We start from the raw sequence: 19,720 nt of genomic DNA on the forward strand, positions 1-19,720 counted from the left end.
CCTAAAGACATTTCTGTGGTCATGTGGTCAGCATGACTTATAGGCTGAGATGCACTGAATGATGTTACCTTTCCACCAAAGTTGTATCTATTTATCTATTCACGTTTGCATGCTTGTGAACTGCGAGGTGGACAAGAGCTGAGGCAAGTGACAGGAGCTAATCCCCATCATGTGGTATTTGGGTTTCGAACTGCTGATCTTCTGGTCAACAAGCCCACAGCTTAACCCACTAGGCCACCCTGCCTCCACAACATCAGTAAATATTCTCAAAACGGATTGAGATATTTATAAACAGTCACATGGTTCTACCTGTATCAACATCAATCTTGTGTCAGGAATAACATTCTTACTGACAATATCAGGTTGCCCCATCTCTAGGACAGTCCAACTATCATTTTGGAAAGCAAGGACCAATGACATCACTCTGGACTCATCATCTGACTGTGAATTTGACCTCCCAGTACATTTTTCTTCTCCACTTTCAAAGTAGTGCTTTCCTTTTTTTGTTTGCTATCTGCCTGGTCTTTCGTATCTTCCTTTCTTTTAGGCCAAGCCCTACATATTGATTGGCTGCTTTGCAGAGGGAGGATTATTCCTCTCCCGCCCCACACGCAAACACTGCATATGTCTCTACAGGAATGAGAGTAATTGGCAGTTCCTTTTCTGGAATGGACAGTTGAGAGGAAACAGCAGCAGGGAACTATCAAATGGGAGGATGAGTTAGCAAGCGATGTCTACTAAATACCATGCAAACTGATGCCAAAACATCTCAGTCCAGACAGCTTTTTCTTAAAAACTGTTTAGAGACAAGGCTGCATGAAACCAGGATAGAAACAACTTAAGAATTCAGTGCAAATATATCTAGCATCTGAGAGCTCCCTGCTTGGCCTTGCTGATATCCCCACATTTGGAATGGTAAGTGTCCCATCCTCATCTCTCCTCTCTGTTTGAAGGAAGATTGTATATTTGTGGAGTACCGGCCATTGAAGACACGGACACAGTCTTGCTACTGCAAAATATGCTCTGCAGAAAAGGCTTTTTATTCAGTTTCTTATTTAATAACCAAATAATACTGGCACCCCTGAGAGAAACTGTCTTACATTTTGCAAGGAATGAACCTGCATATTGCTAGTAAGACCGTTCTCTTTATTTCAAAGAGAAGGAGACATTTTGAAGGAGACAGAATCTTTAGATCAGATTGGGATTAACTTTGTATTATTTTTATACTTTTGATATAGCCAAAGGGCTGATTCAATAACATTTTGTTCTATTCTCTCTACTCATGAATTTCTAATGCAGGATTGGTCTCTTTATTAATCTTGGTTTCCATCAACAAACCAGCATAATTATTTATACGAAATTCCAATTTAACTTTCAAGAAATGATGGATCACTGAGGATCTTCTATGGTACTTAGTAATTATATTACATGATCACAGAAACACTCAAGAGGCAGCAGGATGTAAGGCTAAATTGAATGGGGTATGCCTGTCAGCAGCACAGCTGCACTGGTGGCTTTTAGGCATTATGGAGTTGTTTCTCTCTCTTTCTTCTTCTCTGGATCTCAAATGAATGGCTGAGATCAGTGGTTCTTAACCTGGGCGATATCGCACCCCCCAGGGGGCGATTTCAGTTTTATGGGGGGCGATGGAATGAAAAGGGGCAACGCGGGGGCGAAGGAACGGAAGGGGGGTGATATGAGGACGATGGAGTGAGAAGTTTTGGGGACACTTTTGAGATTTTTTTCGTACAGTGAACCGCTGTATATCTGTCGTACAAAAACATCACATCACTCGCTATTAGTGGATTGAACTGTGTTTTAAAACGTTCCTCCAGCTAGCTTCAGTACAGAACGCCGTACATATGTGAATACGCATCGCTCATCTTCATGACTGGAAATAAATTATTTGCATCGATATGTCCTGATGACAATTTTAAAGAAAACAAAAAACGTGTTGACATAAATTGAAGAATTGCTTCCCTGTGTTGTGACGGAGAGATTATGTTGGGGGAGGGGAACGATGATAACTTCCTCAATGGCTCAAGGGGGCGATTCTTTCAAAAAGGTTAAGAACCACTGGCCTAGATGACCAGTGAATGCTTTTAGATAGCGTATAATATGGTAAAATGCACTGTCCAATCCATAATTGCATGGGAGCTCCAGGGATTACAATAATCATAGTGCAAATGTGAGGAAACGTGACAATCCTAGACCAGGGCCAAGTCCAAAAAGGCCAGGGAATTTCTAGAAGCCTGGCACTCTGACGAATCAGCCATCAATAGACCCATAGACATTAACAACATTTATAGACTATGCAAAAGAGACAAATCGACCAGCCCAAAAGAGAAAAAGACTCCAGCACCTCTGCACCACGTAATCAGCACTCCAGATCAGTATAGATTAACTCTAAGATCACACCAACAATCAACTGAGCAATACCCCAATCAAGAAACTGCCAAAGAGCCATCAGTAAACAGCTCAACTAAAGAATCTCTAAGATCACCCCCAACTACACAGACAGGCAAGTCACCAGAATATAAACTGACAGCAAACAGCACTCCTTACTACCACAGTACTGATGATGTTACCTAATTACGGTAATGAAACATCTGCAAGAAAACAAGCAAGCTTAGAGAGCAACAAGGACCTCTAATAATCATAGTTTAAAAATAATAGCACAATAAAGAGACATAAAGCATCATTTTCTTATGGGGTCATCGATTTTTGTGAGACATTCAACCATCTTTTTCAGAGAATTGAAATAAAATAATGGGAAACTCAAAGGAAGAACATGGATTAAGAAAAGTATACTTTAAAAAAAGGAAAGATTTGGACTAACCCACTTTCTCTTTGATCACTTCAGGATTATGTGTTCCACTTTAAGTGCAACCTTTTTCTCAGAAAGGCTTGTGGTATCCATTCCACAATGTAGGGAAGGACCATTTAATTAAGCAATAGGAAACCTGCCAAACAGGTGTCCATATTAATGTAATAAAATAACCAGAAATGTATTTTGAAACCCTGCCTTTGTGTATCTTTTCCTGCTAGTATACCTGTATGTCTTATTTTTTTATTCTTCTGCTTCTGAAAGGCTTGATTAATCTGTCCAATCAGTTCTATAATATTCTGCTAGTATATGGCCTAATGTCCAAGCATACAATTCAAAATAATTTAATAAACCAACCATTCTGTTAGATGGGACAATCTGCTAAAATTATGCAAAGCTTCACTTCTATGAAGGTTTGTGCAAAACACTCCTTTAAAGCTGCTGTATCTGTCAGTGAACTGAACTTGCTACACTTTTCCTTATTACTCGGATGCCTCATTCAGCACCTCTAGTAACTAGAAGAGGCTTCTGTATAGGTGCAGTATTTTTTATTTATTTTTGTCAATTGCTTACAAGATAATAGGTATGAATAAAACACAGTTATGAATACATGGATACATATAAGAAAAATAAAAGAAACAATAGGACAGGGACAGTAGGCACACTAGTGCACTTATACACGCCCCCTACAGAACTCTTAGGAAAGGGGTGAGGTCAATAGTAGAAAGTCTAAGGTTAAAGTTTTGGGGTTTGGGGAAGAAACCACAGAGTCAGGTAGAGTATTCCAGGCATTGACCACTCTGTTGCTGAAGTTGTATTTCCTGCAATCAAGTTTGGTGCGATTAACCTTGAGTTTGTATCTATTGTTTACTCTTGTGTTGTTATGGTTGAAGCTGAAGTATTCATTGATGGGTAGGACATTGCAATGTATGCTTTTATATACTATACTTAGATTGGACCAGAGTTGGCGTAGTTCTAGATTTTCTAGGTCTAGAATTTCAAGTCTGGTGCCATAAGGTATTCTGCAATGAGTAGAGGAGTGGAGAACTCTTCTTGTGAAATATTTCTGGACTTTCTCAACTGTGTTAATATCAGATACGTAATGTGGGTTCCAGACTGATGAGCTGTATTCAAGTATTGGTCTAGCAAATGTTTTGTATGCTCTAGTTAGTAGTGTGATATTACCAGAGAAAAAGCTACGGAGGATTAGGTTAACAACTCTTAATGCCTTTTTGGGTATGCAGTTACAGTGGGCTCTGGCACTTAGATCATAAGAGATGAGGACTCCAAGATCCTTGACAGAGTTTGGATCACCAACAAGGTCTTGAATATTCAGCCTGCATTTTATTTTATGAATTTTTTTTGCCAATATATAGGACATATTGTATATACCTGCCATTTCACTCAAGGAAATACTCAATTCTTCCAGCTACTTGAACTGGAAGCTGATGATGGTTCATGACAGCAGGAAGCAACTTGAGAATTGTGTGCCTTCCATTGTGCAGAGCACAGCTGCTTCATAAAAGTCTGCACGTTATTGACTACTGAAACTTTGCTTTCAGTCACAGAACTCTGAACTTTACTGAGATGTTTCATACAAGTATAGCACTTAATCTCACATGGTTGGAGAGAAAAGGAATAATGAAAACCACTGGGTTCTGAATTTTTGCTCTTGACCTTCCCCATAGCATTTCAGCTACCTAAGGAATGGAGTTCAGCCTTGATGGGCTAAGAGAATGTGGTTTTGAGAAAGTCGGTTGTGCTGATATTTATGGAAGAGAATAGAGGGCATTAAAAAAATCATGCAACCTGTGTTATTTGCTAGTCTCAGATACATCTCTACCACGGACAAAAAAATACCCACAAAATTAAGCACTGCAAGTGACTCAACCAATCTTTTTGAAGCTTGTGTCTTCAATTTAGTGTTTTCCTTATATTTTTGCATATTAAATTCACTGATGGTAATCCTACACGCTGTTAAATCAGGCTGAGGAAAAAAACTAAAAGATGCCATGCTGCAACACCTACACATGCCAGCATGTATAGAAAGGTGTGTGTATAATTTAAAAGTCACTGAGTGTGTTTCTGAAAAAGGGAAAAGGAAAAGGGAAGGGAAGAATTAAACTTTCTGCCAAAGGACAGGCAAGGCAACTATTCGCTCTACTCTTTTCTATACTAGACAAAGATACTAGAATAATTTCAGCTTCAGTGTTCACTGTTGTCAGGCTGATTTATGATGCCTCAGACAGTGGGTTAAAGTTACAGGAAAGTAGATTAAGTCTAGATATTAGAGGGAACTTCATGGTAAGAGCTGTCAAGCACTAGATTGAGTCATGAGGTGATAGGTTTCCCTTCAATGGAAGTCTTTAAGCAAAGACTGGATTGCTATCTCTGTCAGGCCTGCCATCGCATTGTTTCAGCCCTGCTTCGCCCTGTCATAAAAGTGGGGAAGGACGAATAAGAGGATATAGGGAGGGGAGGATGACAGGATGAGAGGAACCAGAGGTGCCAGCCTGGATCAGAGCCTGGCAGATCCAAGGTGTGAGAAAAGTATCCGAATGCCCACCGAAGAGGCACAAAATTTTAGGACAGTTCACCGAAACACCTAGTCTGAACACTTGGACATTTACAAAAGGACCAAGCGGGGAGGGCACGTGAGAAGAGAAAAGCGCTGGGTTTATGCAGAAATATTCAGATCTTTGCTACATTGTAACCTCTTGGCCTCAGTAAAAGTGAATCAAGGGTCTTTGTTGAACATCCAAGTTGGGACAGGCCTGACAATCTGTCTGAAATTGTTTTAGCAGTGATCAAAGGGGTTAGATTAGATGATCTCTGAGATATCTTCCAATGCCATGATTCCATAAAACGGATAACAAATAAGTTAAACATTGAACAAGACAATCCATAAAAAGCTGCCAACAAAAGCTTTTGGTACAATCTACTTAGAAGAAATATCTCTCTGGTAAACAGACCACTACAAAGCCATTTCTGATGATTTGGCTCAAATTGGCAAATTTAATAGCCTTATTTAGCCGGTGATATCTGCACGTTATGTTATAATTGAAGTGATATTTAAGTTCAGTTGTTACGGATTTTCCTCATTCGCAGGCACAGCCTTTTAACCTTTATATCAGGATGTTTCATCAAATGAAAATGGAGTGGAAGGAAAACTTCTAAAAGCACTGTTTTAAAACACAAGGTGTGGGGTTTACTAATGTACTGCATTCAAGAGTGTCAAAATACACACACATACACACACATGAATTATTGTTGACAAAAAAACTGGACATTTCATATTAGGATGTAATTTGTCATTTTTCTAAGTAATACAAGGAAATGTCACTGAGAAAAACAACTGGAGTAACAAATTCACTAGAAACAAATTGGAACTGCTTTCCTTTCTCATCTTGAGGTTCACAGTGAATTCCTAGTCAACTTCCATATCAAATGCTAAAATTTAGAACAGTAACAGATGTAAGGAGTTCAGCAACTAACAACATTGGCATTTCTTACTATGAAGAAAATCTCATACAAAGCATGAATCATAAAATAAATTATAACTCTTTGCAATTTAAAAAAAATGTGAAAAAATCATGCCAATATGTTTCCTGCACTGTTACAGCTAAATAAATTTAGGATTATGCTTTTTGGGGGGAAAAAAGTAAGAATCAGGGTACATAATATACTATTTTTATTAAGAAGTGCATGCCACTATGCTGAGATGGTTGTCCATATACCGTAGGTCTTACAAAGAAATAAGCACACAAAAATTACTAGCTATTAGTAATCAAGTGCAATTTTTATTCAAGTTTTATTCAAAAACCTGCTGAAACAAATGTATTATTAGAAGCTGGCAAGAGCAATGAGTTTTAATTTTCATGTAAACATGATACTCTGGCTGCAGAAGTATAGTTCACTATTTTTTCAAGATATTACCATCTCCATATTAATTATGGTGAGATTTCATTTTACTTGTTTTGTGATCCTTCAATTTCATGAAGGAAAACTTTGAGAAGTGGGCATTATTTATCTTTTTGAGTATTCTCCATCATACTTCTTTGGAGTTTGGTTCTACTGTATTATTACTTATGAATTAGATGTGAGGAAGTCAGTAAAAACAACAAAGAGATTTGACTAAACCCAAATGAAATAATAAAAAGCTTACAATCATCTATAATGAAGCTTATAATAATGAAATGAGAGCCAATTTGCTGTAGTGGTTAAGATGTTTGGCCTAGAAACTAGGAGATGTGAGTTTTAATCCTGCCTTAAGCATGAAACCTAATTGAGTGACCTTCACTAGTCACTCTCTCTCTCAACCCAACCCACTTCACAGGATTGTTGTTGTGGAGAAAGAGGAGTAGGGAAAAGGTGCTGGTTTGAGTTTTATATTTAAAAAAGCAGGATAAAAATCTTTAAAAAAAGATTGTGAATAATGTTAAGGTTAAGTTTCATTCTCAAAGCAGGTTAATAATAATAATAAAAGCAGGATAATAATAATAATAATAACAATAATAACAGCAATAACAACAATAACAACAACAACAACAATAACAATAACAACAACAACAATAATAATAATAATAATAATAATAATAATAATAATAATAATAATAATAATAATAATAATAATAATTTCTACAAAAAACACCCTACTTGGAACAGCTTATATCCTCCGATGCTACCTGAACAGTTCCTAGGTCCTTAGTTAGGACTCGAGCTGTTTAGCTACCAACCAGCCCCAAAGGCTGTGAATTTCACTAAAGATTAAATGATGATGATGATGATGATGATGGCAAGTTTCTTCAACCTAATGCTTTCCAATTATGTTCAGCTACAAATTCCAGAATTCACAGCTAGCATGGGTGATGGCCATACTGGCTAGAAATTCAGAAAGGTAAAGTTAATCAATTTTAGAAGTCTACAGGTTAGGGTTGGCTATCTTGGACCGTACATGTGCTGGCTATGCAACCGGCAATCTACAGTTTGCTATTATCATGTATTCTAGAGTGGCTGACATTTGGGTTTCAGATTTAAAGATTTGAGTTTATCGACGCAGCTAATGGTGAAGAGCACTGAAGGTGAAATGTCCATCTCTGATTTAGACCAACAAAGAATAACTCTGAGTGGTCTTGTCTGGTCATTTGTCCCAAAAATAAGTCAGTCTAACAATCTCATGCACAAATCCTGACTGGACATAGGATGACTCTAATATTTTCATGCTTTCCATTCATGAGTAGAACATTTATTTTGAAAGAGGGCCAATATGCATATATACTTTTAAAATCTATGATCATTTTTTTTTTCAATCAACAAACTTTGCCCAGGTACGTAATTATAGAGTTCAGGCTAAGCATCACAGCTACTATTCAACACAACAGGGTGATGGAAGGATGAAGAGAAACATGTGTACATGAACTAAATCTAGGAATTAAAGCAGTCACTTGAAATATTTCTTGCTCTGTGTTAACATATGATTGTGCTAAAAATGACCAGGTCAAAATTGCAATCAGAGGAAGGGGAAAAAAATGGCTTATACTGTTTTCTTCTTTCTGGACAGGGATCTTTCCTTTTTGAACTCAAGGTTCAGGTTGAGCAAACCTTCCAAACAGATATGAATAAAACCTCTTTTCAAATAGCAGACATATAACTAACAAACAATAAGGCTACTACCTCAGCCAACTTTGAAAAGAAATTCTTTGTGTGAACTCCTATGCAGGTCTCTTTGGAAGATTCTGCATAGCCCTATTTAGGGTACTGTAAACTTAAAAAGCTCTTCCAAACACAACTATATTTGTATTAAAATCATAAAAAGAGTGAAATGAATCGAGACTGATCTTTTTAAAAGAAAATAATCATAAAAAAGAAGACTACTTCTGATTTGGTTTCAATAGTCTTTAAAAAGCATTAAACATTTTAAATTGTATGAATGGAAATAATCTCCTATCTGTATTAACTGCAAAGATCCTTTATTACATTAAATTACAACATTAATTGAAAAATATTTTACTCCTAATTTTCCATTTGAATATTCCCATTTATATTGGCATCCTTTTATAATAGAATACACATTTGAAAATTAGCATGTAATTGTCAGACAGAAACTTATTAGAATGAGTGAAATTGAATTAGTAGGGGAAATATCTTCAAAGAATAATTCAAGAAAAAAAACTAGGTTTCACAGGTTGTTTTAAATATTATTTGCGGTGTCTGATCTCACTAACCAGATTTAGCTGTTTTAGGTTTGGAGGCAAGATATGCTATTATTAATGAATAATCTTTTATGGAGTGTTTAATAGCTTTGTAAATAAGAAAACCTTTCAAAAGTTTAACTATTCTAGCATGCATCTGCAATAAGAGAGACAGTTAAAGGAAACTATACAACCCTTACGAGAGGGATTCTACTGTATCAATCACAGAATGATTTAGATATAGAAGATCAATTCCAAATTGGTATATTGGCTTTAGGATACACCTCACCTGATTCTTTGGGTCTAGTTTTGGACAAGGGCGCCCTCCATTGTATGGTTTCTCCTTAAGCCACCTGGACCGAATTTTCACTCCTGTCCCACACGATGAACTACAAGGAGACCAGTCAGACCAGTCACTTAATTTGCAGTCAAATGGACAAGGTACAGTGCAAGGCTGTTCAACATAACCTAAAATGAAAAAAAAAAAAATAGGAAAGAAGGAACAGTTAGAAATTGAGGAATGGTGAAATTATTGCATTGTTGAAGCTGCATCTAGAGAGTCTACAGTATGTCCCTGGAGAAGTCCAGCTGAATTACTTAGTGCATGGATTGAACATTGCATTAAAAAACTTGGAGACATCTAGACTAGAATATTTGGAAAGGTATATAATAATAATTCTATTATTTTCAACTCCATTCATTCTACATACATAGCTACAAACCAACAACTGCAACCTAATCCACAAAACACCATAAATCCAACAAATAATGATATCCCAATCTTTGTCAGAGAAGCTGTCCAGCGTGAACGAAAACGTCCTAATGCCATCTTAATGGTCTAGAGGACATCAATAACAATGACGATATCACAATTGTCCGCAACATCATCAGTGGCTATCAAGCATCAACCATCTCCCCTGATGAAATACTTGACATTTCTTGCATTGGCCGAGAGCTCAAAAACAGAGACAGCTCTGTGGCCCCATGCTTCTGCAGAGTCATTTGCAAAAATGAATTAAGCAAACATAAATTCATTTATACTATAAATTCACTCACCAAAAACAACACCAACCATAAAAACCTCCAATCTCGTCCTGACCTAACCTTACAGCAACATGCCCGTTCCCGTATACTACGCACAGAAATCAAAAATCGTCTAGGCAATGGAGAGAAGGACCTGTACATTGATTACCATGCAGACTGTATCAAAAGAAAGTCACACAACCCACAACTCAGCATCCAAACCTTCTTCAACCAATCCACCATCACCCAAGACTAGGCACGTACGCCCCCAACTACCTCAATTCAAATTACAACTGGCCTTAAATGCAAGCTACTCAATGCAGGAAGCCTTGTAAATAAAATACCTGAATTTTTCCTCTTACTAAATATGGCTAAATTTGACATCATATTTGTCTGTGAAACATGGCTCAACACATCTCTTCCTGACTCCATTACCTCAGTAAGAGACTATCATGTTTACCGATCCAATCGTGAAATCCGTAGAGGAGTTGGTGTTGCTATCTTCTATAAAGAGTCCTTACATCTAAAAAACATCCAAGTTACCCAAGAGCTTGCTTTTCCTGAGACTATTATCTGCGAACTGACCTTACATATCACATTTCAGTTCTTACTATGTTACAGAGCCCCTGATTATGACACTGAACATGTAAGCAAGCTAAATACACTACTAACATGGGCAGCATCCTGCCCACATGCTTTTATCTTTCTTGGTGACTTCAATCTACCTCATATTAACTGGACCCTAAAAGAATGTACAACTGAACCCACACATGCAACCTTCTACAATGCTGTAACAAATCTGGGACTGGAACAACTAGTAACCAACAATACTAGGCTTAACAACTGCCTCGATCTCATCTTCTGCAATAGTTTGAATTCAATTTACAGAATACAAATTAAAGAACCCTTTTCCAACAGTGACCACAACATGATTGACTTTTGTCTCAACATACGTCCACACAAAAATCATCACAATGACAAAATCCCCAATTATAACTTCAAAAAAGGCAGCTATGATCTTACAATCAACGATCTCTCTTCCCTTGATTGGCAATTTCTATTCACTGGATGCAATACTGTTGAAGACTATTACAACATATTCTTACTAGAAATCAAAAGAGCCATCAAACTATATGTACCAATAACAACTCCCAAAACCAGGAAAAACAGATTACCCATAACAATAAGGAAGCTTCAATCCAAAAAGAGATCACTTTGGTGAAAAAACAAATCTGGTCACGTTGCCAACTTCAAAAGCTGATACAAAAATCTATGCCACCAACTGAAACTGAATGCACTAATTATCACATTAAAGAAGAGGAAAACCTTCTACGCACAAATTCCACCCGTGCTTTCTACAATTTTGTAAACAACAAACTCAAAGATTCAAGTTCCATCCCACCCCTGAAAGGACCTAATGGCAAAGACTGCAACGATGACACCATCAAATCAAACCTCTTTAACACATTCTTTGGCTCAGTATTTGTAAACAGCAGTGGATCAAGCCCTGTACTTCCTAGTCAAACCAGACAGCTACAATAATCTAATACATATCGATTTTACAGAAGACATTGTTGAAAAAGCACTGCACAATCTAAAACCATCCCTATCTGTTGGACCGGACGGAATATGTGCTTAAAAAAGCTATCCACTGCCATAGCTGAACCTGTAAGCATAATCTTTGAAAAATCCTTCAGGACCAGCTCCTTGCCTAACCTATGGTCAAAAGTCACAGTCATCCCCATCTTCAAAAAGGGAGACACCAGCCTACTTGAAAATTACAGACCAATCTCTTCATGCTGCATCACCTGTAAAGTCATGGAATCAATTATTAACCAATCCATTATCCTCCACTTGGAGACAAACAAACAACTTTCTAATAAACAATTTGGTTTCAGAAAAAAACTATCCTGCAATCTGCAACTCTTACACTGCAAAAACATATGGACTACACAACTCGATCAGGGCAAAGCAATAGACGCAATCTCCATAGACTTCTGTAAAGTCTTTGATTCAGTGGTACACGACAAACTACTACTAAAACTAAAATCTTATGGTATCTCTGGACACTTACATAACTGGATAGAAGCATTCCTGTCAAACAAATGGTCAAAACTGGGAGCATCCTATCAAATTCTGTACCTGTCAACAGTGGTGTCTCCCAAGGCAGTGTTTTAGGACCAACTCTCTTCATACTCTACATAAATGACCTCTGTGATCATATTAAGAACAACTGCGTTCTCTTCGGTGATGATGTAAAGCTATTCAACATCACAGACAATACTACTACCCTCCAAAAAAACCTTGACTATGTACCAGAATGGTCAATCAAATGGCAACTTCAAATCTCAACAAATAAATGCTCTGTCTTACATATTGGCAGAAAAAAACAGAAAATAAAATACAAGCTAGATCCTTGTTGAGGATCCAAACTCTGTCAAGAACCTTGGAGTACTCATCTCAAATGAGCTAAGTTCTAGAGCCCACTGTAACTACATAGCCAAAAAGGCATTAAGAGTTGTTAATCTAATCCCACATAGCTTCTTCTCTGGTAATATCACACTACTAACTAGAGCATACAAAACATTTGCTAGACCTATACTTGAATACAGCTCATCAGTCTGGAACCCATATCATGTATCTGATATTAACACAATTGAAAAAGTCCAGAAATATTTCACAATAAAAGTTCTCCGCTCCTCTACTCATTGCAGAATACCTTATGCCACCAGACTTGAAACTCTAGACTTAGAAAACCTAGAACTACATCGCCTCCGGTCCGATCTAAATATAGAATATAAAATCATACATTGCAATGTCCTACCTGCAAATGAATACTTCAGCTTTAATCATAACAATACAAGAGTAAACAATAGATACAAACTCAAGGTTAATCGCACCAAACTTGACTGCAGAAAATACGATTTTAGCAACAGAGTGGCCAATGTTTGGAATACTCTACCTGACTCTGTGGTTTCTTCCCCAAACCCCCAAAACTTTAACCTTAGACTGTCTACTATTGACCTCAACCCCTTCCTAAGAGGCCTGTAGGGGACGTGCATAAGCACACCAATCGTGCCTCCCGTCCTTGTCCTATTGTTTTTTTTATTTTTCTTATAAGTATCTATCTCATGTATTCAAAACTATATTTATTCTTATACCTTTATCTTGTAAGCGATTGACAAATCAAATAAATACTAAAATACCTTACCTGGCTTAGTTTAACTGGTTCAACATGTTGCATAAATATTGCCATAAATAATTACATGAGGCTTAAAGCAAAGACACAATCCTCTTTGCTTGACAAAAGAAAATAGCTCAGTTGCTATTAATACTGCAGTAGTTACTATAAATATATGCCAACTTCATGCATTACAACCTCTTAAATATGTGCTAACTAGCTCTCTAATGGAAATATATTCATCTTATCACCTAACACATTCATGAATGCCTGCTGTTAATATCACTATCAATATTTAACACAGTGCATTTTCCTTCCACCCGCAATATCTACCATGCTGGAAGCCAAGTTAGATGGCATGCCCAATAGACTTGTGTTGATACAAAGCTCCTGAGAAAAGTCAGACTTGATTAGCAAGTGCATAAGAGGTCACTGAGAAATAAAAGGGCTGCACTCCAGCTTAGAAAATCAAGAAACATTCCAAAGGAAAGCAGGGACAAGCTGCTTCTATATGATTGTCAAGAAAACAACTTGAATATGCTTATGAAATCAGCAGGACTCAATGCAAAGAGACTTAATTTGGGGAAGAGGTGAGGCAACTGGATGGAGCTGAACATTTTACTGAGTGGTGTGGTGGCCTAGTGATGAAGATGCTCACCTCCAATTTGGAAGGTTGAGAGTTCAATCCAAGGTAGTGGCAGATATTTTTCTCCTAGGGTGCAAAGAAAAAATATTTACTGCAAACTATCTATCTATCTATCTATCTATCTATCTATCTATCTATCTATCTATCTATCTATCAGAGATGGCATTCAGCAGGTTCTGACCAGTTCTGAAGAACCGGTAGCAGAAATTTTGAGTAGTTCAGAGAACCGGCAAATACCACCTCTGACTGGAGATTTTACAGTATCCTTCCCCTGCCACGCCCACCAAGCCATGCCCACAAAATCGGTGGTTAAAAAAAATAAAATTTGAATCCCACCACTGTTATCTATCTATCTATCTATCATCACACTTGCCTGGGCCACACTAAATGAAGAGGAATTCTCTTGGGCCACACATAAAAAGTATAACATAGTTAAGAAAAACTGATGCCAAGATTAAGGAAGGCATTTTTGCTGGTCCACAGATCAGATATGTCATCAATGACAAGTGGTTAAAATATCTGTTAGTGGGGCCAGAGAAAACCATTTGGAAAATATTCAAGATGTTGTTGAGAATTTTCTTGACAACTATACAGCACCAACCTATATACAAGTTCATGAAGTGTAACATGTCTCTGAAGATTCATTTTCTGCATTCACACTTGGACTCTTTTCCTGAAAATCTAGCTGCAGTGAATTACAAACTTGGTGAAAGTTTTTACCATGATATTGCCACAGCAATATCAGGGGACCTGGAATCCATCGATGCTGGCTGACTATTGTTGGACATACCAGTGAGATGACTTGGAACTGAGTACAAACAAAAATCAGCAGCAAAATGCTTTTGGTCCTATAGCAATAGTACTTAGACTTATATACTGCTTTATAGTGCTTTACAGCCTTCTCTAAGTGGCTTTACAGAGTCAGCCTATTGCCTCCAACAATCTGGGTCCTCATTTTACCCACCTCGGAAGGATGGAAGGCTGAGTCAACCTTGAGCCTGGTGAGATTCGATTTGCCAAATTGCAGGCAGCCGGCAGTCAGCAGAAGTAACTTGCAGTACTGCACTCTAACCACTGCGCCCCTGAGGCTCTGGAACTTATGCAGTGATTAAAAGTTAATTTCATATTTCTTAACATACCTACATGATACAGTCTTTCTGAAATTATATTTGTGTTTAAAAGGATCTATCGGTATCACCAAGTGTTTTCAGGAAGCAAAAAAATTTTCCCTGGACATCACAAAAATAATAAGCTTGATGCAGAAGCATGAAAACAGTGCCCTTTCTTGGTATAGGAATCACTGAAAATACACAGAGGCACTATCTTGACTTGCATTTAAACATCTTCTTCAAATCATCCTAACTAAATTAAACCAGCTAGCGGTACCTGAACACACTTGTAAGTGGATTATAAGCGTCCTAACAGACAGGAAGCAGCAAGTGAAGCAAGGCAGAATCACAATTAGCACAGGGGCTCCCCAAGGGTGTGTGCTTTCTCCACTTCTCTTCTCCCTATATATCACTGACTGCATCTCAAATGACCCATCTGTTAAAATACTGAAGTTTGCAGATGATACAACAGTGATTGGTTTCATTCGAGACAATGATGAATCCGCATACAGACAGGAGGTTGTACAACTTGCCTCGTGATGCAACCAGAACAATCTGGAACTGAACACACTCAAAACCATAGAAATGGTGGTAGACTTTAGAAGAAACCCTCCCGGACTTCCGGTTTGAGCTTCTTCAGGGACAGAGTGAAACCTCGTCTCTGCGAGACTTCGATCTGTGCTCGCTGCTGGAGTGCCCCGAGCCAGCTGGTTTTGGGGCTAAGCCACCCCGTAGAGGTGGTGAAGAGAGGGGAGACTGCCAGCAGGGTTGAGGACAGCCGCATCTCTCCTCCCCAGCTGGCCATTACTCCCTTTCCCGAAGGCGGTTGCAGTGGTGGTGGTCAGAAATGGCCACCTCAAAGAAGAACTTGACCAGGAAAGAAGGTGCAGGAGGAAGATAAGAAGAGAAAGTTTTGGCTGCCCGGGTCAAACAGCAAAAGCAACAAATAAGGTACCCTGGAACTGAAACTGTTAAAAAACAATAACATTGTTCCGTAAGAAGATTTTTAAGCTGTGAAGGAGAGAGAAAAGGGAAAAGATTTGGTTTTCTCCTTTTCCTATACTGACAGCTAAGAGACTTAAGCAAGAAATTGGAAAAAAAATCCACTTTGACATCAATAGGCATTTAATGCTGAAAATAAAAAGTCAAAGGGATAATAAAGATTTCTGGATAATTAAAAGCTTTTGAAAACAGGAAAGGAGAGAAAAAGAATAAAAGGGTAGGATCTGGAAGGAAGGAGATGCCTGGAATTAAAAAAGAACTTACAGCAAAATCTCAACAAGACTTCCAAAAGATACATTCTAGCTGAAATATCGCAACAAAAACCCCAGGAAGAGAAAGTCGAAAAAGAAATAAGAAGATATAACTCGGGACTATCTGGATTACTTGATGACTTCTGGATTCTTGGTTTTTGTTTTGAATGACTAAAATCAATCAGGTGGCTGTTTAAAACTGCTTAAAATGGCTCCACTTTTCAAAGAACTGAAAATGGAACTTAAAAAGTACAAAGAAGATGCACAAGAAGGGAGAGGTTCTTTTGGCTTCGTATTTCAATTTTTAGAAATGGAGATTTGGAATTATGAGAAACAACAAGAAATGCCTCCAGAACAAGAAGATTGCAACAAAAAAGAATCCATCTTTAATGAACAAGTAATCTTAGATGGGGGAAAAAAAGGAAAGGGGAGAAAGAGAATGGAAAGTTTAAGATTGGAAAAAACACTCCCCCCCCCCAAAAAAATAGAGTGAAAAATAAGTATAAAATCAGAAAGCAACAGAAGAGGGAAATGCAGAAGAGAGAATTAGAACTAGAGAGACAAGGGGGTAAAAAGGGGAGGGAGAAGATGAGAGGGAAGAAAGAAAGGAAAAGAAGTTATAAAGGACAGAAGCAAAATATAGAGAAAGAAGGCCTATTTAGAGATAATGGGTGAAAACTTAAAGGAAAAAGGGATTCTGCAAAGGTACGTAAGATAGTATGGTTATATTAGAAGCAGAAATAATTTTGGAAAATATGAAACAAAATATGATTAAAATGTCTGATAAAATAGCTATCGTAATTCGGTGGAATGCTTGTCAATAAATAAATGTAGCAAAAGGTATATTTAATGATTTATAAAACATATGTGAAGAGAAATAAGGGAAAAATTAATTATGGAGATTATATGTGTTTTTAAGGAAGTATGATATTTAATTGAAAAGAAGCGTTAAAGATATTAAGATTTTAATGATTATTAATGATAGAATTGAACTGGAATGGAATGAGGGTTTATAATTACACATATTTACAATCTTTCTTTTTTTTTTAAAGAATATAGTGTGTATTATAAGAATGTACCAAGCAGAATTTGATTGGAAGTTATATATTATGTATTATATTGAAGGTCATAAACTTAAGGCATATATTGAAGTTTAAATAAGAGTTGAATGGATGTAATTAAAAGATATAAAGGTGTCATACTCCAATTAGTAACTACAGGAGAAAATTTGTTTAATGAGAAAAGATAATATGAAATTGAAACAGAACAGACAAAAGTATAAATATAATGGTTTGAATTGAGATGAGATCATCAAAATAAAATTGAGAAAATTAAAAGAGGGGAAAAACTATGTAGAAAATGTAAAATAGTATAAGATATGGAACAGAATACAAAAAGGAGCATGAAATTGAGTTTTGTGTCTGTATAAACAAGTCCAACCCGGGACCATGCTATTTTTAAAAAAGATGTTTTACTTGTATTTTGTATGCGTGAAAACCCAAATAAAACTTTATTTAAAAAAAGAAGAAACCCTTCCATACTACCACCTCTTACAATACTAGACAACACAGTATTGTTGACTAGAGACAGTAGAGACTTTCAAATTTCTAGGTTCTATTATATCAGATGACCTAAAATGGACACCTAACATCAAAAAATCATCAAAAAAGTACAACAAAGAATGTTCTTTCTGCACCAACTCAGAAAGTTCAAACTGCCCAAGGAGCTGCTGATACAGTTCTACAGAGGAATCATTGAGGCTATCATCTGCACCTCTATAACTGTCTGGTTTGGTTCTGCAACCCAACAGGACAGACACAGACTTCAGATGATGATTAGGACTGCAGAAAAATCAATTACTTGCCTTCAGTCAAGAACCTGCATACTGCACGTGTCAAAAAGAGGACTGTGAAAATATTTACAGACCCCTCACATCCCGGACATAAACTATTTCAACCCCTTCCCTCAAAACGACGCTATAGAACACTGCACACCAGAACAACTAGACACAAGAACATTTTTCCCCGAAAGCCATCCCTCTGCTAAACAAATAATTCCGTCAACACTGTCCAACTATTTACAAAGTCTGAATTACTATTACTGTTAATCTCATCACTCCTTATCACCCATCCCCTCCCACTTGTGACTGAATAACTGTAACTTTGTTGCTTGTTGCTTTGTTGCTTGTATCCTTACGATTTATATTGACTGTTTCCTAGTATGATTTGATTGCTTATTGTACCCTAGGACTATCATTAAGTGTTGTACCTTATGATCCTTGACTCTTGATGAATGTATCTTTTCTTTTATGTATACTGAGAACATATGCAGAAAGACAAATTCCTTGTGTGTCCAATCACACTTGGCCAATAAAGAATTCTATTCTATTCTATTTTATGTCATTTTTGTTATATCTGTGTTTTTATTGTCTGAGCTTGATACTCCAACTATTTACTCTCTGTCAAAAAAATTTTTATCCTCAGATCCCTCAGTATTAAGAAAATAAAAGGAAAGTTGAATAGCTTTATCCCCAAAGAATGAAATTACACATGCTGCTTTGCTATAGGAAGCAAAGACTGAGGTAAAGCTATAAACCAAATTGGCAGAACAGGCTGATGGCTTTTGCGCTGAATTTGTTTATGACAAGGAGAGATCCTTAAAAGGCTTTCTGTTATAGTGCTTTATTAGAATACCGGTAACTAGTTAAAACTGTCTGGATCCTTAAGCCATGATAAAATTAATTTTATAGAGAAGGGCAAAAGCAATAAATACTAAAATTGGTTGATATCATTTATCTTTTCTTGCTGCATTTTATTGCCCTTTTGCACTGGAGTCAGAAAACAAATTGATAGTTACAACCATTTTTCCATAATAGCTCTATATTGCAATTCTTCCCTAAGCTGTATAACAGTCTAATTTAAAATGTACACTAATTTGGTTGACTATTTTACATACCAATGTTTTCTCTTAGTAGCTTCTTTATACACATGCATATCGGTCTATCTTTCTTTCTTTTTGTTATTCATTAGCATCTTCTTTCTTCCCATGTTGGAATATATTGATCCATACCTGTCCTTTACACTTGCATATCAAAAAGAATCTATAGTTAAACCATTAAGAAGAAACTCCATAAACTCTATAAAAGAATTCCTATCATTAAGCAAAATCTCCACAGGTATTTGTTTATCCCATTAGGGAACAAAGCATCATGTTATATGTGGGAAATTTGCCAGATGATTTTGAATACCTATTACAAAGGAATTCTTCAGCTCAGGAAAAACAAACAAACTTCAGTTTTCAACTACCTCGTGACAGCCGGCTTAATTAATTTTCAGCAAAGAGTAAGTATCTTAAAGGGAAAAGTTGAAATAAAATGATTATCAACAGAATAACGGGAGTAAATAGCTATTAATTCTCACACAGCATTTGTTATCATGGGGTTTTGTAGATAAATTATATATCCGATAAATATACAGGCAATATCATGGGA

The 19,720-nt window shown here is 36.9% G+C and overlaps 1 protein-coding gene and 1 long non-coding RNA gene across 4 annotated transcripts in view; one reads left to right on the plus strand and one right to left on the minus strand.

The window, feature by feature from the left end:
• THSD7B (thrombospondin type 1 domain containing 7B) overlaps positions 1–19,720 on the minus strand; it is a 528,825-nt gene that overhangs the window by 121,448 nt on the left and 387,657 nt on the right. The window contains exon 15 of the mRNA XM_087920301.1: positions 9,308–9,486. Coding sequence (XP_087776427.1) covers positions 9,308–9,486 — 179 coding nt within the window. The remainder of the gene's footprint in view (positions 1–9,307; positions 9,487–19,720) is intronic.
• LOC148128000 (uncharacterized) overlaps positions 610–19,720 on the plus strand; it is a 76,675-nt gene continuing 57,564 nt past the window's right edge. Inside the window, exon 1 of one of the 3 annotated variants that reach the window (XR_015740793.1) lies at positions 610–915. This is a non-coding gene — a long non-coding RNA (uncharacterized LOC148128000). The remainder of the gene's footprint in view (positions 916–19,720) is intronic. The other 2 variants (XR_015740792.1, XR_015740794.1) reach the window with 2 other exon arrangements.

The sequence above is a fragment of the Pseudonaja textilis genome, chromosome 1, assembly GCF_049901715.1.
Source record: "Pseudonaja textilis isolate UNSWEBS1 chromosome 1, rPseTex1.2, whole genome shotgun sequence".
In the NCBI taxonomy this organism is placed as follows: domain Eukaryota; kingdom Metazoa; phylum Chordata; class Lepidosauria; order Squamata; family Elapidae; genus Pseudonaja; species Pseudonaja textilis.